Source organism: Dendrobates tinctorius, unplaced genomic scaffold (assembly GCF_039654945.1).
Source record: "Dendrobates tinctorius isolate UK_male_01 unplaced genomic scaffold, ASM3965494v1 ptg000224l, whole genome shotgun sequence".
Lineage (NCBI taxonomy): Eukaryota > Metazoa > Chordata > Amphibia > Anura > Dendrobatidae > Dendrobates > Dendrobates tinctorius.
In genome coordinates, this window is record NW_027361891.1 from 10597091 (window position 1) to 10623247 (window position 26157).

Below are 26157 nucleotides of genomic sequence, written 5' to 3' on the forward strand. Positions count from 1 at the left end.
TGAATGATGTCTGTCTGCAATCCGGTGTCTTATTCCAAAGATATCCATGTTTTTCTTATATGTAAATGAGCTGCTAATATCTATGAGCTGGACACTGATCTGCCTGAGAATCTGTCTCTAGAAATTATTTTTATTAAAAGGGGGCTTATATAGCACCCACTGGGACTCACAATATATATTCCCAATCCATATGTCTTTGGTATGTGGGAGAAAACCAGAGAACCTGGAGGAAACACGGGGAGAACATTCAAATGCCCCGCAGATGTTGTCCTTGGTGGGAATTGAACCCACAGCTCATTATTATGCAGATCCTTAACTACTTTCTTATGTTATGTTATTTTTTTAGTAATCTCCTGGTCTTTTAGACAAGGGTTTGCTATGTACTGATCAGCAGTAGGGTTTCCTCCTGGCCAAAGGTGGAGATACACCAATAGATATTTTGTTGCATTTGGATCTGTGTTGTGAGAGATCAAGAGCATCTGACTGTTATGTCCCAATTAGGCTGGTTTCACATTTCTGGTTGTGTCCGCAGCGTTTCTGACGCATACATCTCCATGCGTCATGTTTTCCTATCTTTAACGTTGTGGACGCAGGTACATGCGCTTGTATGCGTTCAATCGCGTTTGCTTACGCATGCGTCGTTTCCAGTTGTGCGGCGGAGCGCGGCTAACGCAACATGTTGCAATTGTGGAGGCGGCAAATTGCCGCCACCAAACGCATGCGGACACTTGCAAAAGGAATGCGTCTAAACAACGCATTACAGTCTATGGTAACGAATGCGTACGCAAGCACATGCATACGCTTTGCGTTTGCATATGTAAGAATTTACATAAGACGCACCCATCGGCGGTGGCTTGTGTACATTCAAAAATTAGCCAGGAAAATAGCACTTGCCAATCGTCCGCAACCGCATGAATGCATTTGCATGTGTTTTTGCATGCGTTTGCGGTTGCGGACGATACGCTGCATACTCAACCGCAAATGTGAACCTAGCCTTATTGAGGTGAATCTTGGAAATCTTTGTCCCGATGAGGTGAGATAAATCAGTTGAAGCATCAAAGGCTACTTAAGCAGGAAGGTGGCTGACAGAATAGAGGCTGTATGGCAGATGAAGGAATGGAAGCTGTAGAGTCTAGTTGGCTTTATGGCACAGCAGAGTTGTGTCACAAATCGTAGATGTAACAGAGTAGAGTGCTGTCGCATAGCCCAGTGAAACATCAGAGTTGGGTATGTGAGGTGACTCAGTAAATAATGCTGAGTCCAATGCTCCTAGCAGAGCTGGATTTGTCTATAGAGTCCAGCAGTTGTAGTAGACTCCAGCAGTTGTAGCAGAGTCCAGTGGTTGTAGCAAATCTGGTTTTGACAGGGGGCACTTCTGTGGCAGATGGTGGAGCTCAGTGACGTAGCAGTGGTAATGATGCCAACCACCTGAATACTCAGGCAGCATTTCACCACCTTAGCTGGCCTATGTGGCCTTCTAAAGTCACTTCAGTAGTATGCCCCATATTAAAATAGTAACTTAAAGAGCACAGGAGTAGAGGGAGCCAGCTGCAACGGGAGGAGGACAAGGAGCCTGATGCTGGACCTGGGACAGATGGTTAACACTGACATTCAAGAGGACATGAACTTGATATTTCCTCATGAACTACTAGACAGACAAAAGAATTGGGTCATGTACAGACATTTTATTGTTAAAGATTTTTGAAAACCAAAATAGACTTCTGTACAACATTAACTGTGGCAGTGCTGTACCAAGACAAGCACAAAAGAAGTGCAGCGAAGGGACCTTGTTTAAAACTAGATTTTGCAGCAAGGAGGAGGAAGAGGACAGACAGAATGAGATAGATCAGAGTTGTGTAGGAGGAAGACAAAGCAAGCTGCAGAGACAACATCAAGAAGAGTGACAAGAGCAGGGGGAGATGGAAAATGGAAAGATTAATGGAAGAAGAGAAGACAGAGAATTAATCAGGCACCTTGTAAGAAAGAATTGGTGGTAGAGCTCAAAAAGTCAACTATACAGTGAAGCAGATAAGGACAAAAATTACTAGACTTATCGTGGTAAGCAACCATGTAATGACTCACATAGAAAAGTTATGGGAGGATTAACCTATATAGTTAATGCCATAGATATTGTTTAGAACAAAGCACGGCTGTGCTAGAGACTGGCTGAGATGTAAATTGCAGAAAGCTGGATCTGTACTTTAATCTGATCTATGAACAACATATCGTTTGATCCACTTTGATGCAATTTTAGGAACGGTTCTGAAGTGGTAGGACTCGTATATCTGTCATTCACAACAATTTATATGTTCTTGCATTGTGAAACAGAATAAGTTGTCAGAAGTTCTGTTATTTCAGAACATTATACCTCTGAAGGTGTTTTCTCGTTAGTGGAGCCTCTCCCATTCTTCTCAGTGACACTTTCCGCATTTTGCCAAGGATTCATGGTTCCTTTTCATTCTTGTAATCACTTCTGATGGGCTGATAACGCCTTTCCATCCACTGATTTCATATAATTCTGTTCCTTATTACAGCAGAAAAACCTATAAGGCTATGTGCCCACGCTAGCGTTTTTAAACGCTCAGGAATCGCATCCCCTTTCCCAGAAAATGCGCGTCTTTTTCCGCGCGATTCTTGCGCGTTTTTTGTCAAAAAGCCGCGCGTTTTTGACGTGTTTTTTGACACGCGTTTTCTGGGAACATTGGGGGAATGCTAAAAACGCTCAGCTATGCGGAAATTATTGAGCATGCTGCGTTTTTAGCCGCTAAGTGATTCCTGAGCAGTTAAAAACGCATGCATTGGCAAAAAAAAGCCAAAAATGCATGCAAATTAATTGTATGCATCTTGTAAGCGTTTCTGCAGCGTCTGATCCGGCACAAACACTGCGGAAACGCTTACAAAAACGCAACGTGGGCACACAGCCTAAATGTTTTTTTGCCGCATAGACACTGTAACCTTTCCTGCTTTAGGAGCGGCCTAAAGTGTTTCTTTACATGTACAGGGACAATTAATCTATGAATATGGCAATCATTATGCTGCAGTTAGTCCACGTTATTCTCATTATGCAGTTTACTGATTGTGCCTCTAAAGGGACGTGCAATTTATTGTAAGACCTAGATGAAGTCAGTGCACATCTGTGTCCTGTTTGTACAGCATACCAGATGCTTGCCCGTCCCCCTGCCTTTTTCCAAAGTTAAGCGGGAGTCACACATAGCAATCTCGCTAGCGAGATCGCTGCTGAGTCACAACTTTTGTGACACAACAGCGATGTCACCAGCGAGATCGCTGTGTGTGACAGCGATCAGCGACCGGCCCCTCTGCCGGTATCGCTGATCGCTGCAAGAAACCTCTGGACATATTTTTCGTCGCTGGTCTCCCGCTGGCCAGCACGCATCGCTGCGTGTGACAGGCGGGAGACCAGCGATCAGCAGTAAAAAATAATAAAAAAATAAAAAATATTGTTATTCTCACCTTCCGACGTCCCGCGCAGCCATCCCGCCTCTCTCCACGCTCCCGGTCCCAGTGATCCTTTGCATGAATGACCGCGAGATGTCGAGCTGCCGCGAGACCGTGACATTCTCGCGGTCATTCTCGCAAAGGATTACTGGGACTGGAGCGTGGAGAGAGGCAGGATGGCTGCGCGGGACGTCAGAAGGTGAGAATAACAATATTTTTTATTTTAATTCTATTTTTTTACAGGGATATGGCATCAGCGCTAATGAACACAGCGATGCCGGGCGCTCGGTATCGCTGTGCTGATCGCTTTTGAAGCTGTCTGTTTGACAGCTCACCAGCGATCACATAGTGACTTACCAGCGATCCTGACACGTTGATATCGTTGTCGGGATCGTGGGAAGTCGCTATGTGTGACTCCAGCTTTAGGATGCCTAACACAATGACAGGAATGCCAGATAGCCAAGGAGGAACTTGCCAGATGGGCTTACCATAAATCAGGGGTGGGGAACCTCAGGCCCCAGGACCATTTACGGCCCTTGATGACCTTTTATCAGGCCCCCGAGCAGATTCTCAGGGACCGCATTCTTGGGCAGGGAGCTGTGTTTTGATTGCCACAAACTCATTAATTTCTTCTTGCTCTGTTACCGCACACACGCAGTGTTTACTAATGAACACTGAAGGTCATGCAATGCAAGATTACGTCCTGACACCAGTGCCAGAGTCAGGATGTACTTTGTGGGCGGAATTTGTACGGCCCCCGAAGGATGGTATAAATATCCAAATGGCCCTTGGCAGAAAAAGATTCCCCACCCCTGCCATAAATAGTGTGAAACATGGCACGAGTCTAGGCGCATAACATTTTAGTATTGCAATTTAAAATGGCATCGCTATTAGTTTTCCTCTTGATGCAAATCAAGGTTCACTAATAACTCTGTTGTCTAATACCTCGCTCAACATCCTTGATCTGACGTCTTCATATGGAAAAAATATAAAAGTAATTGAACTGCACATGCAACCTCCCATTCTGGAAACCAGCACTACTAATACAAGTTGCTTAAATATTTTTGTATGGGTGTACGATTCTGATTAAACACTGCATATATTTGATATACTATTTGTATGTGGTGTAGTTGGATGTCTTTTTTTATTTAAACACATACTTGAAGCCTCATCAGCATCACTTTGTGTCAGTGCCTCTCTCTCTGTCTAGCTGATCCCTCCTTCTCCCCCCGACCTCTCTGTACAACTTTATAGGCAACAGCTGTAGACATTAGAACACATACTAGAAGCCGCAGCATCATCACTTTGTGTCAGTGCCTCTCTCTCTGTCTAGCTGGTCCCTCCTCCCCCTGACCTCTCTGTACAACTTTATAGGCAACAGCTGCAGACATTAGAACCCCTACTAGAAGCCGCAGCAGCATCACTTTGTATCTGTGCCTGTGTAGCTGGTCCCTCCTCACCATGACAGCTCCAAACAACTTTATAGGCAACAGCTGTAGACATTAGAACACATACTAGAAGCCGCAGCAGCATCACTTTGTGTCAGTGCCTCTCTCTCTGTCTAGCAGTTGTATTGTGACCTCCTTAAAATGCTACTAAACCTTCTTCATTGTAGTTACACTGAAAATGAATTTTAGCACTGAGTTGGGAGTAAGTGAATACCGTAATACATAAAGGCAGTAGGAGGAAGAGTGGTGTCTGATAAGTTTTTTTCCTGTTAAAAGCACCATGGATGTATCTTATCTTGGCTTTTATTATACACTTATGGACAAATAGTTTAAGCAACAGTCACTCTTTAAATAGGTTGGCTAGAATTAGAATAAAGGGTCTTCTTTTTGTCAAGAAACAGTACTACTCTTGTATTTGATTTGTGTCCGGTATTGCAGCTCATGTCCTCTGAAGTGAACAAGCTAGAGCTACAATGCTAAACAGTTTCTGGGAAAAAATTGGGCTATTTTTAATTAAGGACTAAAGCTTGATTAAAATGTGAAAACTTTTTGGTATATAGTCAATAGTCTTGATTATGAAAACTGTTATAACCTTTGGCCACAATAGTTTCAGAAGAATCCTACATCCAGTGCTACTGTGGTTCTAGTACAGGTTGAAAATTTGATGCTCAGTTTTTCACACATTTATATATAATATACAGCAGGTGAAATAAGCATTGAACACCAATTTTCTAAGTAAATTTATTTCTAAAAGTGCTATTGACATTTCTCACCAGATGTCGGCAACAACCCATCCAATGCTCACAGGCAAATAAATCAAAACATAGATGCCCATAAATTCAGTTATGTGTAATAAACAGAAATGACACAGGGAAAAGTATTGAACACGTTTACTGATATTTAATTAACACTTTGTCCAAAAGTCTTTGTAGGTGAATGTACAGTTGTGGCCAAAAGTATTGACACCCCTGCAATCCTGTCAGATAATACTCAGTTTCTTCCTGAAAATGATTGCAAACATTCTTTGGTATTATTATCGTCATTTAATTTTTCTTAAATGAAAAAAACACAAAAAGAATTGTCCTAAAGCCAAATTGGATATAATTCCACACCAAACATAAAAAAGAGGGTGGACAAAAGTATTGGCACTGTTCGAAAAATCATGTGATGCTTCTCTAATTTGTGTAATTAACAGCACCTGTAACTTACCTGTGGCACCTAACAGGTGTTGGCAATAAATTAATCACACTTGCAGCCAGTTGACATGGATTAAAGTTGACTCAACCTCTGTCTTGTGTCCTTGTGTGTACCACATTGAGCATGGAGAAAAGAAAGAAGACCAAAGAAGTGTCTGAGGACTTGAGAAACCAAATTGTGAGGAAGCATGAGCAATCTCAAGGCTACAAGTCCATCTCCAAAGACCTGAATGTTCCTGTGTCTACCGTGCGCAGTGTCATCATGAAGTTTAAAGCCCATGGCACTGTGGCTAACCTCCCTAGATGTGGACGGAAAAGAAAAATTGACAAGAGATTTCAGCGCAAGATTGTGCGGATGTTGGATAAAGAACCTCGACTAACATGCAAACAAGTTCAAGCTGCCCTGCAGTCCGAGGGTACAACAGTGTCAACCCGTACTATCCATCGGCATCTGAATGAAAAGGGACTGTATGGTAGGAGACCCAGGAAGACCCCACTTCTTACCCCGAGACATAAAAAAGCCAGGCTGGAGTTTGCCAAAACTTACCTGAAAAAGCCTAAAACGTTTTGGAAGAATGTTCTCTGGTCAGATGAGACAAAAGTAGAGCTTTTTGGGCAAAGGCATCAACATAGAGTTTACAGGAGAAAAAAAGAGGCATTCGAAGAAAAGAACACGGTCCCTACAGTCAAACATGGCGGAGGTTCCCTGATGTTTTGGGGTTGCTTTGCTGCCTCTGGCACTGGACTGCTTGACCGTGTGCATGGCATTATGAAGTCAGAAGACTACCAGCAAATTTTGCAGCATAATGTAGGGCCCAGTGTGAGAAAGATGGGTCTCGCTCAGAGGTCATGGGTCTTCCAGCAGGACAATGACCCAAAACACACTTCAAAGAGCACTAGAAAATGGTTTGAGAGAAAGCACTGGAGACTTCTAAGGTGGCCAACAATGAGTCCAGACCTGAATCCCATAGAACACTTGTGGAGAGATCTAAAAATGGCAGTTTGGAGAAGGCACCCTTCAAATATCAGGGACCTGGAGCAGTTTGCCAAAGAAGAATGGTCTAAAATTCCAGCAGAGCATTGTAAGAAACTCATTGATGGTTACCGGAAGTGGTTGGTCGCAGTTAATTTGGCTAAAGGTTGTGCAACCAAGTATTAGGCTGAGGGTGCCAATACTTTTGTCTGGCCCATTTTTGTAGTTTTGTGTGAAATGATCAATGTTTTGCTTTTTGCTTCATTCTCTTTTGTGCTTTTTCATTTAAGACAAATTAAATGAAGATAATAATACCAAAGAATTTGTGTTTACAATCATTTTCAGGAAGAAACTGAGTATTATCTGACAGAATTGCAGGGGTGTCAATACTTTTGGCCACAACTGTAGCTTCAAGATGACTCCTGTATGGAGAAACTAGTCGCATGCATTGCTCAGGAGTGATTTTGGTTCATTCTTTCACACAAACACTCTTCAAATTCTGATGGTTCCATGGGCTCCTTCTGTTAACTCTGAGCTTTAGTTCCTTCCATAAATTTTCTATTGGATTCAGGTGTATACTTCATCAGTTTAGTTTAGAGATTGATTGTTTTTTTGTATCAGTGCAAATGGGTCATTGGGGCCATTGGATAGGCAACCATTTTTTATTTTTCTGTCAATATAGCCATATGTTTTACATATTTCCCATAAGGGATGGGGGCAGTGCTCTAGAATCACTGCGTTGAGAAACACGTGATGGTGTCTCCGCAGTGTCGGATGTTGATCTCCATGAGTTCATTCATCCTCCTCTTCATAGTCTTTTTACTAGGCATTGCTCCTACCAGCCAGTTTCCTACTCCACACTGATGAGGGGCAATACCCCGAAACAGCTGTATGTGGATGGATACCATGTTTTGGCATAGGTGGTTTCCTTCATTGGAGACTGCCCTTCCCTTGGTTGTTCCTTCCCGGGCAAAGACCTGGCTGGTCATTGCTTGCGTTGAGAAACACGTGATGGTGTCTCCGCGGCTTCTGTTTTCTATGTAACTGAAGACTTATGAATGCTCACAACATTCGCATCATCTTTTCACTTCTATTGCTTGAGGCGACTCAAGTTTTGCCTTTTTCATGCCACATCTTTCCCGTCACATGTCAGCTGTTTTGAACAGCTGGCATATGCCCCTAACAGCCGCAGGTGGAATCGTGATGCACCCTAGGCTGTTAACCTGTTAAATACCGCTGTTAACCTTCGGCATTTAATGTGATCGCGCAGGAAGCGCGTCACTAATCCCGCCCATCGGCACCCGTTTCACAGGACCGTGGGTCGGCGATGGGTTTGCATGACAAAACAGGGTCTGCAGTAGGCCCCTGTGGTTGTCATTGTCGGATTGCTATGAGTGCCGCCCATCTGTCACACAGGCGATTTGACCATCGCGTGTGTGTAGCATAGGCGATCAGATTATCGCAGCTTTTTGTCTCATATGAAGACTATTGAGGTAAGTGAAAAGTAAAAAAAAAAATTTCAAATCACCCCCCATTTACCCCATTCGTTGCTATGCCCTCTTCATAAGCGAACCTGACAGCTGATTCATGCTGCCCTAACCACGGGCACCCTGGGTCAGTGACTGCCACCATTATTGTAGCCAGGATTTAAATGCTGCATTATTTAAGAAAAAACATGGTTTTAAAATCTGTTTAGGGATGATGCAGCTAGGATCCAAGTCCATGATGGATTCTTCCTGCCCTTCACCTCTAGTCTGACAGGTCTCTCCTTATGTGTGTGAATAGGGAGAGACCTGTCAGTCAAAGATAGTGGGTTGGGGAGAAGCTGTTTCTGACTAGTCATCCAAGACACATTGTCCAAGCTTGTTTTCTCTGAAACGCTCCAGATAAAAATATACATGCCTGCAATAATGGAGACAGTATTGTGTGGCCTGTGGTTCGGACAGCATGAATCAGCTCTCAATTTTCCTTTAAGATCAAATATCATAGGAAGAAGAGTGTTTAGGCCCCAATATATATTTGATTAACATTGAATGAACCCGCCAATATTGATGGATTCAGCCAGCAGTCTAATATGTATGGGGGCCCCATGAAAAATGATATCGGGGGAGATTAGGATCCACTATGTCTGATTTTGTTCTGTAAGAGATCAACTGCCGCAATATACGGTATGTCTAGCAGCAGCTCTCTCAGGGTATGTGCACACGATCAGGAATTGGCAGCACTTTGGACGCAGCACATGTCTGCTGTGTCAAGCATTGCCATCTATTTAACGTAGGCAAATCCGCTTGTGTGCACTGAACCATGCGGAATCACCGTGTCCAATACATTGTATGGGTGAAATTTACCTTGCGCAGATTCAGGTCTCCTTAAGAGAAATAGACATGCTGCAGTCTGGAAGACGTGCCGCTTGTCCGTCTCCGTGGGTGAGCCGCAGGCGTCTCTGGATGCATAGTGGGCATGGGATTTCATGAAATCCCATTCACTATGCTGTAACATCTGGACGCCGTGGGTTGGACACTGCACAAGTGTGTAGCGTCCAACCTGCTACGTTTACTGATCGTCTGCATATACCCTAATGGAAAACACTGGGGTGCTTGGCAGAGTGAGCGCTCCTGTGTATGGGAGAGATGGCTAGTGGCCGAACCATTGTTTGCCCAACAGCTACCCAGTGCAGTGTTGGACTGAAGTGCCAAGAACCCACCAGTAACCAACCCCAGGGCCCCACTTTTCAGTTAGATGCGAATGTGACATTATCCTCAATCACTAATTTATATAACATCTAGCTGAAGAGCCCGGCGCTGCCCGGGCATAGTAATTAACTACGGTTAGTTATAACAAATTATAATGATTATCTCTATATATAAAGCTGAATGTTTAGCCCCGCCCACTCCATAGCCACATTCACTATAATATCTCACATCATCCCGTCAGCCAGAGGTACCGGACTACTACCCCTAATTTACCACATCGTCCCGTCAGCCAGAGCCACCGGACTATTACCCCTAATATCCCACATCATCCCGTCAGAGCCACCGGACTACTACCCCTAATATCCCACATCATCCCATCAGCCAGAGCCACAGGACAACTACCACTTATATCCCACATCATCCCGTCAGAGCCACTGGACTACTACCCCTAATATCCCACATCATCCCGTCAGAGCCACCGGACTACTACCCCTAATATCCCACATCATCCCGTCAGCCAGAGCCACCGGACAACTACCACTAATATCACACATCATCCCGTCAGCCAGAGCCACCGGACTACTACTCTTAGAATCATAGAATCATAGAATTGTAGAGTTGGAAGGGACCTCCTGGGCCATCTGGTCCAACCCCCTGCTCAAAGCAGGAATCTCTAAATCATCCCAGTCAGATGTCTGTCCACCCTCTGTTTGAAGACTTCCATTGAAAGAGAACTCACCACTTCTTGTGGCAGCCTGTTCCACTCATTGATCACTCTGTCAAAAAGTTTTTTCTAATATCTAATCTGTGTCTCCTCCCATTCAGTTTCAACCCATTGCTTCTAGTCTTTCCTTGTGCAAATGAGAATAAAGATGATCCTTCTACAATGTGACAGCCCTTTAGATATTTGTAGACAGCTATTAAGTCTCCTGTCAGTCTTCTCTTTTGCAAACTAAACATTCCCAAATCCTGCAACCTTTCCTCATAAGACAGGGTTTGCAGACCGGTCACCATTCTGGTCGCTCTTTTCTGAACTTGCTCCAGTTTGTTGATGTCTTTTTTAAAATGTGGTACCCAAAACTGGACACAATATTCCAGATGAGGTCTGACCAAAGAGGAGTAGAGGGCAATAATGACTTCACGTGATCTAGACTGTATGCTTCTGTTAATACATCCTCGAATTGCATTTGCCTTTTTTGCTGCTGCATCACACTGTTGACTCATATTCAGTCTGTGAATATGAGTCAACATCCCACACCAACCCGTCAGCCTGGGGTCAGAACCAGAGCGCTGAGTGGAACGGTCCTAACTTCCATACTGGGAATCCCTTTAAGAGAGGCCTGGTGTCAGAACCAGAGAGCAGAGTGAATTTGCCCTCACTCCCATACCGGGGATCCCTTTAAGAGGGGCCTGGGGTCAGAATCAGCTCAGAGTGGATTTGCCCTCACTTCCATACCGGGGATCCCTTTAAGAGGGGCCTGGCGTCAGAACCACATTGCTTAATGGAATTGCCCTATCTTCCATACCAATGATCCCTTTAAGATACGCTGGGGTCAGAACCACAGAGCTGAATGGAACGGTCCTAACTTCCATACCGGGGATCCCTTTAAGAGAGGCCTGGGGTCAAACCCAAAGCGCTGGATGGATTTGCCCTGACTTCCATACCAATGATCCCTTTAATAGAGGCCTGGGGTCAGTACCAGAGCATTTGAAGGCAATTGACCTGACTTCCATTCCGGGGATCCCTTTAAGAGAGGCCTGGCGTCAGAACCAAAGCACTGGATGGATTTGCCCTGACTTACATACCGATGATCTCTTTAATATAGGCCTGGGGTCAGTACCAAAGCGCAGAATGGATTTGCCCTAAGCTCCATACCAATGATCCTTTAAGAGATCCTGGGGTCAGAACCACAGAGCTGAGTGCAACGGTCCTAATTTCCATACTGAGGATCCCTTTAAGAATGGCCTGGGGTCCAAACCAAAGCACTGGATGGATTTGCCATGACTTCCATACCAATGATCCCTTTAATAGAAGCCTGGGGTCAGAATCAGAGCGCTGAGGGATTTGCCCTAACTTCCATACAGGAGATCCCTTTAAGAGGGAAGATGTGCCTATGGGATGGAGGATGTGTGATGGGTGTAAGGGCACGGGAGGGGGGGATTCATTTCTGTCATGTGCTCTCTGCTTTTTTCTGGGGGGCAGACGATGGCTGGGAGCTTATGTTTCCGGAGATGCTAGATTTCTCCTACCCACCCAGTGTCTGCTAAGGTGTTGTCGTGAAGTGAGAAAACTGTTGCTCATAGCAACCAATCACAGCTTAGCTTCTTTTAAACAGCTCTGGTGAAATGAAAGATGCTTCGTGATTGGTTGGTGATACACACACATACAGTGGGGCAAAAAAGTATTTAGTCAGTCAGCAATAGTGCAAGTTCCACCACTTAAAAAGATGAGAGGCGTCTGTAATTTACATCATAGGTAGACCTCAACTATGGGAGACAAACTGTGAAAAAAAAATCCAGAAAATCACATTGTCTGTTTTTTTTTCATTTTATTTGCATATTATGGTGGAAAATAAGTATTTGGTCAGAAACAAAATTTCATCTCAATACTTTGTGATATATCCTTTGTTGGCAATGACAGAGGTCAAACGTTTTCTGTAAGTCTTCACAAGGTTGCCACACACTGTTGTTGGTATGTTGGCCCATTCCTCCATGCAGATCTCCTCTAGAGCAGTGATGTTTTTGGCTTTTCGCTTGGCAACACGGACTTTCAACTCCCTCCAAAGGTTTTCTATAGGGTTCAGATCTGGAGACTGGCTAGGCCACTCCAGGACCTTGAAATGCTTCTTACGAAGCCACTCCTTCGTTGCCCTGGCGGTGTGCTTTGGATCATTGTCATGTTGAAAGACCCAGCCATGTTTCATCTTCAATGCCCTTGCTGATGGAAGGAGGTTTGCACTCAAAATCTCACGATACATGGCCCCATTCATTCTTTCATGTCCCCGGATGAGTCGTCCTGGCCCCTTTGCAGAGAAACAGCCCCAAAGCATGATGTTTCCACCACCATGCTTTACAGTAGGTATGGTGTTTGATGGATGCAACTCAGTATTCTTTTTCCTCCAAACACGACAAGTTGTGTTTCTACCAAACAGTTCCAGTTTGGTTTCATCAGACCATAGGACATTCTCCCAAAACTCCTCTGGATCATCCAAATGCTCTCTAGCAAACTTCAGACGGGCCCGGACATGTACAGGGTTAAGCAGTGGGACACGTCTGGCACTGCAGGATCTGAGTCCATGGTGGCGTAGTGTGTTACTTATGGTAGGCCTTGTTACATTGGTCCCAGCTCTCTGCAGTTCATTCACTAGGTCCCCCCGCGTGGTTCTGGGATTTTTGCTCACCGTTCTTGTGATCATTCTGACCCCACGGGGTGGGATTTTGCGTGGAGCACCAGATCGAGGGAGATTATCAGTGGTCTTGTATGTCTTCCATTTTCTAATTATTGCTCCCACAGTTGATTTCTTCACTCCAAGCTGGTTGGCTATTGCAGATTCAGTCTTCCCAGCCTGGTGCAGGGCTACAATTTTGTTTCTGGTGTCCTTTGACAGCTCTTTGGTCTTCACCATAGTGGAGTTTGGAGTCAGACTGTTTGAGGGTGTGCACAGGTGTCTTTTTATACTGATAACAAGTTTAAACAGGTGCCATTACTACAGGTAATGAGTGGAGGAAAGAGGAGACTCTTAAAGAAGAAGTTACAGGTCTGTGAGAGCCAGAAATCTTGATTGCTTGTTTCTGACCAAATACTTATTTTTCACCATAATATGCAAATAAAATGAAAAAAAAACAGACAATGTGATTTTCTGGATTTTTTTTTCTCAGTTTGTCTCCCATAGTTGAGGTCTACCTAAGATGTAAATTACAGACGCCTCTCATCTTTTTAAGTGGTGGAACTTGCACTATTGCTGACTGACTAAATACTTTTTTGCCCCACTGTATACATTCAATATATATATATATATATATATATATATATATATATATATATATATATATATAGAGAGAGAGAGATTAACATGGTAGATTAGTAAATGAATAAGATGCCGCCTTTGTCTGTACATTGTGATTCAAATGTATAGTGCCAAGTACTGCTCATATAATAGGATGGTGGCCCACCGGAGGATTCTCCTGTTATCATGTGGGCCAGTCCAAGCCTGATCGAGTCTGTGGGGGGCTTCAAACTGATGCACCACAGTTATTAATAAATGTGGCACACCTTAATCTCTTTGTTATGGCATCAGAAAATGACCTGTATGAGCTTGAAATGATTTGCCTTCTAATTTTCACCAGTTTCTGACATGAAGTCTCTCAGACCATACCCTACCTCATTAAACACTGTCCTCCCTTCTTGACACTTCTGAACAGTTGTGAGAGATGGGGAAATCCCCAAGAAGTCACCATTTTTGTATTTATGTTCTAGTAATGGTGGTGGGAAAATAAAGATAAGAATTGTTTTTTTGTTTTTTTTATTATTACAATGGTCTTCCCCTTAAGCTATGCGTTTTTTACTTTTATTTTGTTAATATGTACTTTAAGTTTAAAAACGTTATTCATTTTTATTGCAATATTTTTGTCTCATTCTGATCCTATGAAATTATAGTATCACTTTAAGGTCACATCCACACATTCAGTATTTGGTCAGTATTTTCCCTCAGTACATGTAAGCCAAAATCAGGAGAGGGTGATAAGTACAGAAGTGGTGACGTGTTTCTATTATACTTTTCTCTGATTGTTCCACTCCTGGTTTTGGCTTATAAATACTGAGGTAAAATACTGACCAAATATTGATAGTGTGAACGTGGCATAAAGAAAGTATACAGAAATATCGCTTCTGTTTCAGTGGAAAATTGACTATTTTACATTTATCCCAACAGTGTTCGTATATTCCTCCTTGTGAGCGAGAGAACCAAAAGAATTCAGACAATGTTCTACAATGGGAGAAGTATTGGAACCAAGAGATTGGATTCCAGCCATTTATCTGCTATTTTAACCAGCATAGAAGGTACGTATATTATGTTAAAGCTCATTTTAACCCCATAGCGACCGCCGATACGCCTTTTAACGGCGGTAATTAAGTGTACATAAACCACAGCGCCGCTAATTCACGGCACTGTGGAGAAAGTGAATAGCGCCCCCCAGTGTCGGATTTTCTCCGGGGTCTCGGCAGCCGGGGGTAGCCGAGACCCCAGAGAACATGAATCGGTCGTTTTTTACCGACTCCGCTTTTGCGATCGCCGTTATTAACCCTATAACGGCGACCGCAAAAAAAAAGAAGCCGCGATTTTGCATTAAATTTCTCTTTCCTCTGATGTGATCGCACATCAGAGGAGAGAGAACTAGGGTCCCTGATCCCCCCCCCCCCGGTACCTCTCTGTGGTCCAGGGTCCCCTCCCGGTGGTCCCGCGTCCCGCCGGCATCCTCCGGTGGGTGCCGCCATCTTGGATCTGGAACAAAATGGAATCTCTGGCTGGCAGATTCCATTCATTCATTTTGATCACTATGATAAACTATCATAGTGATCAAAATAAAAAAAATAGTACATAACCCCCCTGTTTATCACCCCCTTAGTTAGGCCAACATAACGAAATAAAGAAAATATTTTTTTCAGTTTTCCATTAGGGTTAGGGCTAGGGTTAGGGTTAAGGTTAGGCTAGGGTTAAGGTTAGGAGTAGGGTTAGGGCTAGGGTTAGGGCTAGGGTTAGAATTAGGGTTAGGGCGAACTAAGATTAGGGTTAGAATTATGATTAGGGATTAGGGTTGGGATTAGGGCTAGGGTTGGGATTAGGGTTAGGGGTGTGTTGGGGTTAGGGTTGGAGCAAGAATTGAGGGGTTTCCACTATTTACCAACTTTGGGGGTCTAAAAATTGGGGTCTAAAAAAATCACTTTTGTGGAAATAAAAGACTTTATTTTCACGGCTCTGCGTTTATAAACTTCTGTGAAGCGCTTGGGGGTTCAAAGTGCTCACCACACATCTAGATAAGCTCCTTGGGGGGTCTAACTAATTTCCAAAATGGGGTCACTTGTGGGGGGTTTCCATTGTTTAGGCCCATCAGGGGCTCTGCAAATGCAACAAGATGCCCACACTCCTTCCCTTCCAAGCTCTCCCATGCGCCCAAACAGTGGTTCCCCCCACATATGGGGTATCAGCGTAATCAGGACAAATCACACAACAACTGTGGGGGTATGATTTCTCCTGTTACCCTTGTAAAAATACAAATTTGGGGGCGAAAAAATCTTTTTTGAGGAAAAAAAATGGATTTTTTATTTTCACGGCTCTACGTTATAAACTTCTGTGAAGCACTTGAAGGTTCAAAGTGCTCACCACACATCTACATAAGTTCCTTAGTGGGTCTAGTTTCCAAAATGGGGTCACTTGTTGGGGGTTTCCACTGTTTAGGCCCATCAGGGGCTCTGCAAACGCAACATGATGCCCGCAAACCATTCCATCAAAGTCTGCATTCCAAAATGGCACTCCTTCCCTTCCAAGCTCTCCTATGCGCCCAAACAGTGGTTTCCCCCCACATATGGGGTTTCAGCATACTCAGGACAAATCGAACAACAACTGTGGGGGTATGATTTCTCCTGTTACCCTTGTAAAAATAAAAATTTGGGGGCGAAAAGATCATTTTTGTGGAAAAAAAATGATTTTTTATTTTCACGGCTCTACGTTATAAACTTCTGTGAAGCACTTGAAGGTTCAAAGTGCTCACCACACATCTAGATAAGTTCCTTAAGGGGTCTAGTTTCCAAAATGGGGTCACTTGTTGGAGGTTTCCTCTGTTTAGGCACATTAAGGGATTTCCGAACGCAACATGGCATCCGATCTCAATTCCAGCCAATTCTGCGTTGAAAAAGTCAAACTGCGCTCCTTCCCTTGCGAGCTCTGCCTTGTGCTGAAAAAGTGGTTTACCCCCACATATGGGGTATCGGCGTATTCATGAGAAATTGTACAACAAATTTTGTGGTTGGTTTTCTCTTTTAACACTTGTGAAAATAAAAAAAATTGGTTCTGAAGTAAATTTTTTGCAAAAAAAAAGTTAAATGTTAATTTTTTCCTTCCACATTGCTTTAGTTCCTGTGAAGCACGTAAAGGGTTAATAAACTTCTTGAATGTGGTTTTGAGCACCTTGAGGGGTCTAGTTTCTAGAATGGTGCCACTTTTGGATATTTTCTGTCATGTACACCCCTCAAAATGACTTTAAATATGATGTGGTCCCTAAAAAAATGGTTTTGTAAATTTTGTTGTAAAAATGTGAAATTGCTGGTCAACTTTTAACCCTTATAACTTCCTAACAAAAAAAAATTTTGCTTCCAAAATTGTGCTGATGTAAAGTAGACATGTGGGAAATGTTATTTATGAAGAAATTTGTGTGACACATCTCTCTGATTTAAGGGCATAAAAATTTAAAGTTTTAAAATTGCAAAATTTTCGCCATATTTCCGTTTTTTTCATAAATAAACACAAGACTTATCAAAGAAATTTTACCACTAACATGAAGTACAATATGTCACAAAAAAACAATCTCAGAATCAGCGGGATCCATTAAAGCGTTCCAGAGTTATAACCTCATAAAGTGACAGTGGTCAGAATTGTAAAAATTGGCCCGGTCATGCTGCAAACTGGCTCTGTCGCTAAGGGATTAATATCAGGCAGGAAAACTTTTAAATATAGTTGTACACCAGTTTTGACAATAGTTTTCAAAGTACACCAGCCTCATCAGGTCTAAGATCTGTTGATGACCAATCCACCGTAAAATTTTGTAAGATGTATAATAAACTCACACACGCTTAGCATGTATCTCTCTTCATTAATCTTAAGTCCACGCTGAAAACTTGGTGTAATGGATATCATTTCACTCGGAAAGTTCTTTTGCCTGCCTTCAGTAATTATGGTATTGGCCTACAGACTACAAAATGGATGCCTGTAAATGACAAGGAAAAGCCAGCACTACGTAATTTCTTGTGTGTTTTTTCTCTGCTATCTTCTCACAAGAACATTCTCACTCCTTCTGAGCTTCACCATTACCATAAGGAAAACACTGTTGCAATATTAAAATTGTAATTAAAATTGTATTTAAATTGGCGCTAAAATTGTTTCTATAAGACAAAAAATTCACTTAAAAAGCAGCTTTCCACACCCACAGCAAAGTAAAGAACCGCAATTAAAAGGAATTTTATCATGAAAGCTACCGCTTTTTAAAGGGAAGTCATAACCAAAGAATGACCTATTGGTTAAATCAGGTTTTTTCTTACATGTATGGTAAAAAATAATTGGGCAAAGGTTTTTTTTTTTAAATATTATCTTTACTAAAAAAGAAAATTAAGAAATCTTGCAATTTTGACTTTGGCTACTGGGGCTTTTTTAGACTTATACTTCTGGTCCTTTGACAAAGAGTTCTAGAAAATCTCTTAACCAAAGGCAGGATTACAATGACAGGTAACACCTCTATACACAGCTGATATCACATCTGACCCTGCTCCCCGTTACTCCACAATGACCTTTGCTCAGGCTCATTAGACATTTTAATACAAAATGTAGTCAGGATTTGACTATTGTGACTATGTACATGTGTTGTTTCCTGAAACAAAAGGGAATGCTGAAATTTCAAGAGTTCTTTTTTTAAAATTGTGAAATGTTTTAAAACATTTAACACAGAATCCTGTTGTAAACAATGTGTCATATTGTGATAGATTAAAAAGGAACCTGTCACCTGTTCCGGCCGCTATAAGATGCGGCCACTGCCTTTCAGGGCTTATATACAGCATTCTATAATGCTGTTGATAAGCCCCCGGTCCGACCTTAAAGATAAAAAAAAATAACTTTTATTATACTCACCCAGGGGGGCGACCGGTCCGATGGGTGCCACAGGTCCTGGTCCGGCGCCTCCCATCTTCTTGCGATGCCACCCTCCTGCTTGCTTCATCGCTCCCCGGGCATCACGCTCCTGCGCTGCTTCTCTGCCCTGTTGAAATTCCTGCAGTGCCCAAGCACTGGGCCCCACTGACCTTTCCCGGCGCCTGCTCACTGCAGTACTTGCCAGGGAGCAATGAAGCAAGCAGGAGGGCGCCGTCGCAAGAAGATGGGAGGCACTGGACCCACAATACCCATCGGACCGGACCGCACCCCCCTCCCGGGTGAGTATAATAAAACTTATTTTTCTTATCTTTCCGGTTGGACCAATGGCTTATTGGCTTATCTACAGCATTATAGAATGCTGTAGATAAGCCCTGAAAGGCAGTGGCCGCATCTTATAGTGGCCAAAACAGGTGACAGGTTCCCTTTAAAATACCTGCTGCTTGCCATCTCGAACTTCCATGATTCAGCTGGTCATGCATCTCCTCTGCAATGGCGGCAGCATGCGAATCATTGCAGTACATGGTGGGTATTCCATTGAATAATCATCTTATGTATGGGAGGATTGAGTCCACCAGATTCCACCAGAGTTGGAGTCGCTCTTACACAACTGCTCTTAGTTCTGAGCCCTAGAAGGAGGTCCCAATTTAGAAATTTCTTCCTAATATATGTATATGCTTAATTGGGCCACATTAAATGATCATTTATTTTGCTGAAATTCTGATGTATTAAAGAAACATATGAGAAGTTGTGTACCGAGAGCTGGGTGCAGACTATGCAGGACCTTGTTTCTAGGTTGACAGAATTTTAGCAAAATGTTATGGGGCCCTTTAACAAATATATGACCATGTGCTTCTTTCCAGAAAAGACAGTTGCTGCCGATTGCTTACCATGTGTTTTACAATCCTGCCAGTGTTTGAGTAGGAAGCAGTTTATTCGGAGCCAGTTTACTGTGACTCTGACTTTAGATGAGGTTGTAAATTTGGTGTGTAACTATTCTTTTTTTTTTTTTTTTTTAAGTTTAGTGTAAACATATGGCTGCACAAAGTATAGTAAAGTTCTGCAGGCAATGTGATTTAGGTGCTGTTCTGTTTCAGCTATCTTGGGGTAATTGAATGAAGGACAATAGACATACTGCATTGCCTGCATTCACATGCAGTCTGCAGTGATTTATTAGTATGAGTTAGGCTGCGGCAACCAAATCACTATTCTGTCTTCACTGCAGAGCCAGAAATTACACCACTGATGGTTTTCCTAAAGCACACAATGTTTTGTAGAAAGATAAAGCTAACTGATTCCTTTATAGCTGGAGTGAAATCGGCTGAGCCAAAGTTTCAGCTTGGGAAGATGTGTCAAGTTCAAGGTTTCATATATGAACCTGATCTTCACTCTTGGCTTCCATCTTTTAAGTTCCCATATCTACATAGTCATCCACAAGGACATGCTATAAGTGTTACTGTCTTCTTAGCACAGCTATTTACCATATATTCACATAAATGACTGATAGACATTGGTCATAGCCATCTTCTGCAGATGCCTTATTCACATAGATGACTGATAGACATGGGTCATTGCCATCTTCGGCAGATCCCCTATTCACATAGATGAAAGACATTGGTCATATCCACCTTCGGTAGATCCCCTTTTCACATAGATGACTGATAGACATGGGTCATAGCCATCTTCAGCAGATCCCTTATTCACATAAGTGACTGATAGACATGGGTCATAGCCATCTTCAGCAGATCCCTTTTTCACAGATGTCTGATAGACATGGGTCATAGCCATCTTCGGAAGATCCCCTATTCACATACTGTAGATGACTGATAGACATGAGTCATAGCCATCTTCGGTAGATCCCCTATTCACATAGTTGACTGATAGACATGGGTCATAGCCATCTTCGGTAGATCCCCTATTCACATGGTTAACTGATAGACATGGGTCATAGCCATCTTCGGCAGAGCCCTTATTCACATAGATGTCTGATAGACATGGGTCATAGCCATCTTCGGTAGATCCCCTATTCACATAGTTGACTGATAGACATGGGTTATAGCCATCTTCGGCAGAGCCCTTATTCACATAACTGACAGTTAGACATGGGTCATATCCATCTTCAGCAGATCCCCCACTCACATAGATGACTGATAGACATGGGTCATAGCCATCTTCTGCAGAACCCCTATTCACATAGATGACAGATAGACATGGGTCATAGCAATCTTCAGCAGAGCCCTTATTCACATAGATGACTGATAGACATGGGTCACAGCCATCTTCAGCAGAGCCCTTATTCACATAGATGACTGATAGACATGGGTCATAGCAATCGTTGGCTGATCCCCTATTCACATAGATGACTGATAGACATGGGTCACAGCCATCTTCAGCAGAGCCCTTATTCACATAGATGACTGATAGACACGGGTCATAGCCATCGTTGGTTGATCCCCTATTCACATAGATGACTGATAGACATGGGTCACAGCCATCTTCAGCAGAGCCCTTATTCACATAGATGTCTGATAGACTTGGGTCATAGCCATCTTCGGTAGATCCCCTATTCACATAGTTGACTGATAGACATGGATTATAGCCATCTTCGGCAGAGCCCTTATTCACATAGATGACTGATAGACATGGGTCATAGCCATCGTTGGCTGATCCCCTATTCACATAGATGACTGATAGAAATGGGTCACAGCCATCTTCAGCAGAGCCCTTATTCACATAGATGACTGATAGACATGGGTCATAGCCATCGTTGGCTGATCCCCTATTCACATAGATGACTGATAGATTTGGGTCACAGCCATCTTCAGCAGTGCCCTTATTCACATAGATGACTGATAGACATGGGTCATAGCCATCGTTGGCTGATCCCCTATTCACATAGATGACTGATAGAAATGGGTCACAGCCATCTTCAGCAAAGCCCCTATTCACATAGATGACTGATAGACATGGGTCACAGCCTTCTTCAGCAGAGCCCTTTATTCACATAGATGACTGATAGACATGGGTCATAGCCATCGTTGGCTGATCCCCTATTCACATAGATGACTGAAAGACATTGGTCATATCCACCTTCGGTAGATCCCCTATTCACATAGATGACTGATAGACATGAGTCATAGCCATCGTTGGCTGATCCCCTATTTACATAGATGACTGATAGACATGGGTCATGGCCATCTTCGGTAGATCCCCTATTCACATAGATGACTGATAGACATGGGTCATATCCATCTTCAGCGGATCCCTTTTGCTATCATAGCTGCATCTATTAGACAGTTATTGAATATTTTGTGGATATGCTATAAAAGTCTGTGTTGGGAATGTTGGGAATACTCTTCTATGTTGGAATCGTGCAAACAGCTTTTATATTTCAACATCCATGATCCTTAGTTCTCAAGTGAAATACAGTAAGTCTCTGCTAAAAGTGTCTGGTAGCTTAAGGTCGCAGCCATGGATTAGCTGCAGCGCTCTCCCGACACTGCTTGTGGATCTATGCCTTGAGACTAGCAGGGGACACACTAACAAGTGCACAAAAGCAGTGATAGTCCAGGAGATGTGTGGAGGAAGGACGCGGTTCCTCCCACGTCACCAATGTGACGTAACTACACAGGCACAGCTCTCCGGCGCCCCCTTTGTCTCTCAGGTCAGTAAGGGAACTGCACCTAGAGCAAATGGCCGCCGGGGAGGATGTCCTGTTACCCGCTGGGTATTCTAAGATCCGTAAACAGAGTAAAATCATCAGCCCAAGACTAATTTTATGGTTTAATTGCCTTAAGGGCGCACTAGATAATTACAGAAATATACAGTAAGCTATACAACGGAATTACAGTGGATTTGCAGTCAGAGTAAAAATATAACAATAATGGTACAAGACTTAGATATTAAGCTGGAGGTCAATTTACCAGGTTGTAGGTTGCATGTGGATGCCGGGAGCTCTGCAGTCCACAGGTACAAGAATCTTAGTCGCCGGACAGACCCCAAAGTGTGGGCCGCTGCTCCCTTGGCAGGTCTGCCCCCAGTTCCTTCTTAGATCATCATCATCTGGTTCTTCTGTGAGAGATAGTGTCTGCCATGTGCTCCGAGTTCGTAAGCATGCTGGGTTCCTCCCCCCTGTGTCAGAGGGTGGGCTAATAATCTCCACCCTTTAGCTCCCTGCAGAACTTATTCCCAATATCTAAGAAAGGGGGTAACTTCCTCCAGGATGATCGGATCAGGACACGAGAGGTACCGGTGAATGCGGTTTGTTTTGCCTGTCTTGTGGAGAGCAAACATGGCCCCAGTGGGTCGCTGTGGAGGGCCAATCTCTATATCTCAGGTCCCAGAGCCTTCACCGACTCAGGAGGCGCACTGCCAGATGCGCAATTTCCTCAGGATCATGCAGATATTTTTTATGAGTTTATAACTTGAAAGGTGTGTTCATAATCCTTGATCCTAGAATGGAGTCGGAGCGGCTGGGAGAGACAATGGATGTGTATTTCTGTGTCCAGCTGACTGGTATATTCTAATTGAAGCCCCCAGACACCTTCCTGCCCCATGCTGGCGTGGCTCCTACTCAAGCTTTGAAGTTCTGTTTTGGCCTTATCTCATTATCATACTAAAAGGCCTTGCTATTCAACATTGGAGCACTAAATCCTGTTTTCTTCAATATGCTTACAGGCCCTGTGGGGGGGTAGGAGCAGTTAGCTGCCTGTAATTCTTGTGAACTCAGACCAAAATGGCATTACTGGGACAGGCCAAGCTCAGACATGAGGCAAGCATTAGGCCCCATATCCAAGATGGCGGATGCTCCTTCATCACAGATGAATATTGGATTTTTGTTTTATAAGTCCACCCTGGACCTATGTAGAATAACTTTTGAAGTAAGGAAACCTCATTTAAAGTTCCACGTGTACCTCGTACTGGCATGTGCTAATGGGTAACTGAAATATAAAAGTACATTATGAAGGCAGTCCAGTGGATCACCATATGTGGCCATACATACCCCAGAGACTATCACCTAATGGTAACCAATCCAATCTTATTCAAAGAAGTCTGGTACCACACAATGGTATAAAGTTATAAAAATACATCTTTATTAATATAAAGCACAATATAACAAGAAAGGTATCAGACACTAGTTAGGGACGAAAAAAATCATGGAGAATCCCACTCTAACGAGTTGTCAGCGACATGTAATAAACCCACATATAGGCAATAATCAGGGGGAAAAAACACACATACCGCCAATATAGCAATTATTATTGTCCATAACGGACATATATAGATACTAATGGCTAAATGCACAACCCCTTCTGAACATAAGCCCGAATGGCGCTAACCGCAACCGGGTAAACAATTACCTTGTGTGTGTCAGCTGGTGGGAAATCCTGGACGTCCCTTCTGCCCCGACGCGCGTTTTGCACTGCTTCTTCCAGAGGTGTGTCAGGGCAGGGGGCGCTCTGATCTAAATACCTAACCTCATTCCACCATTGGCCAGAAAATGTGATGTCAATCATGAATATAAATGAAGCGCCAAATCAGCGACTGCTCAGTAAAAACCCGAAGGTCCTGTGTACAACTATGTGTGAAAAAGCTAAAGAGAGTTCTTGGCAGGCTAAGGCCTCAAATATTTTTCAGAAAGGTGCTGGACATTCTACTTTCACTACTAATGACTGCAATGAGAACATTAAAAAATACAAAAATGTTTTACATAAAAAAAATAAAGATTTGGTGGACCAAGATTACCCTGGAAAATTATGTTGTCCAAAAGATTATTCCAAGGGGATTGAGAATTAATATTTTTCCCACATTTGACTTGGGTGATGAGAGTTTGATTAATCGGTGGATAAAGGCGGCAAACACATGTTCCTTGGAGTTTATTGCCATTATTATTGAGAAAAACACTTCATCATTAAAGATTATTGAAGCAGAAATAGATGTCCTTCAAAAATCTCTCCAACAAGAACTTGGTGTGGATAAATTTCAGGAAAAGGTAAAAAACCTGGAAAAAGATATTGAGAAATGGGAGAGTAATATCAGCCAGGGTTAGCAGAAGAAATATGAAAGAGATCCGGGAGATTTTGAATCAAATAAGATTTTTTGTTGGCAATTTAAGAAAGAATCAGTTAAAAGGAATTTCTTTAGAAGCTCCTCCATGGCTTCCATCTCATCCTTGAGTAAAAGTGGGGGATCCAATTTTGAAGGAAGATATGGCCCCAAAACGAGACAAGCATATAAGAAAAATGCCTCTATGAGGAAACCAGAAAACTATGGTGTTAAGGTAATTAATTTATCCTCACATCAGTTGACTGAGGCTCAGGAAAATGTATTGTTCAAGGGATTGACCTTTTCACCTTCATCTGATTTAGACCCATGCACGGTCATAAAAGACCTTCATCTTTTTTCAAGAAAATTGGTCTTGAAAAGGATGCATTGCAGAGGAGAAACAGATGATGGGATTCCTAATAGAGAGGAATTACAGGCCATTGAAATTTTGGAATCATTAATGGAGGAGAATACTTCCACAGTAAGTACTGTTTTCCCTATGAAGTTAATTAACAAGTCCAAAAAATTTCCCCCTCTAACTACGGTACCTGCAGTGGATACTTTCATGAAAATGGTGTCACTTGATATAGAAGACTTGAGGAAGTCCAAAAATATGACATTTAATAATTTGACTAGGGTTGAGAGGGAGGCCTTGCAGCAATTGAGAGAATGGGATGAAGTTGTCTTCAAGATGGCTGATAAAGGGGGGAATATATATTTATCTGGCCTAATACTATGTACGAGGCCCAGGCATATAAAATTCTTGATAATTCCATCGAATATAAGCCACTTACTTATAACCCCATGACTAAATTCCAAATGGAATTGGTTGACATCTTGAGGAAGGCACATGAAGACAACATCATCCCAAAAAAACTCTTGGAGGTTTATAAGAGCTTAACCCCAGATTAGCTACCTTTTATTTATTTCCAAAGGTGCATAAGGATCCCCTCAACCCCCCTGGAAGACCAATAATTTCTGCTAACGAAGGTCTCTGTGAGATCATCTGTGATGTGGTGGAGTATTTTTTGAAACCACTTGTGGTACAACTACCATCTTTCATAAAATACACCACTGCGGCCTTAAGTCATTTGGAAAATGTATTACTAACAGGCATTGTACTCCTCAATTGAACATGTGAATGGCCTAAGAGCTGTTGAAAAGTACCTAAGACAAAGTAATCTTAGCAGTGAGACAGCATCTTTTATTTTGGTGCTGTTGAAATTTATTCTTACCCACAATGCCTTCATTTTCAATGGCAAAATATTTTTACAACAGAGAGGCACTGCTATGGGGCCATCATGTGCCCCCTCGTATGCCAATTTGTTTATGGGGGCATGGGAGTGGTCAATTTTCCAGGAGGGTGACATCAATGTTGATCGGGTTCACAACTGGATCCGCTATATAGATGACATACTGTTCATTTGGGAGGGT

General features: G+C 42.8%; 1 protein-coding gene across 3 annotated transcripts in view; it reads left to right on the plus strand.

The window, feature by feature from the left end:
- Positions 1-26157, plus strand: part of KCNMB4 (potassium calcium-activated channel subfamily M regulatory beta subunit 4) — a 159646-nt gene that overhangs the window by 37248 nt on the left and 96241 nt on the right. For all 3 annotated transcript variants that reach the window (XR_012222402.1, XM_073555524.1, XM_073555523.1), the window contains exon 2: positions 14698-14825. Coding sequence is in view for 2 of the 3 variants with exons in the window: in XM_073555524.1 (XP_073411625.1) it covers positions 14698-14825 (128 nt within the window). In the remaining variant the exon portion in view is untranslated. The remainder of the gene's footprint in view (positions 1-14697; positions 14826-26157) is intronic.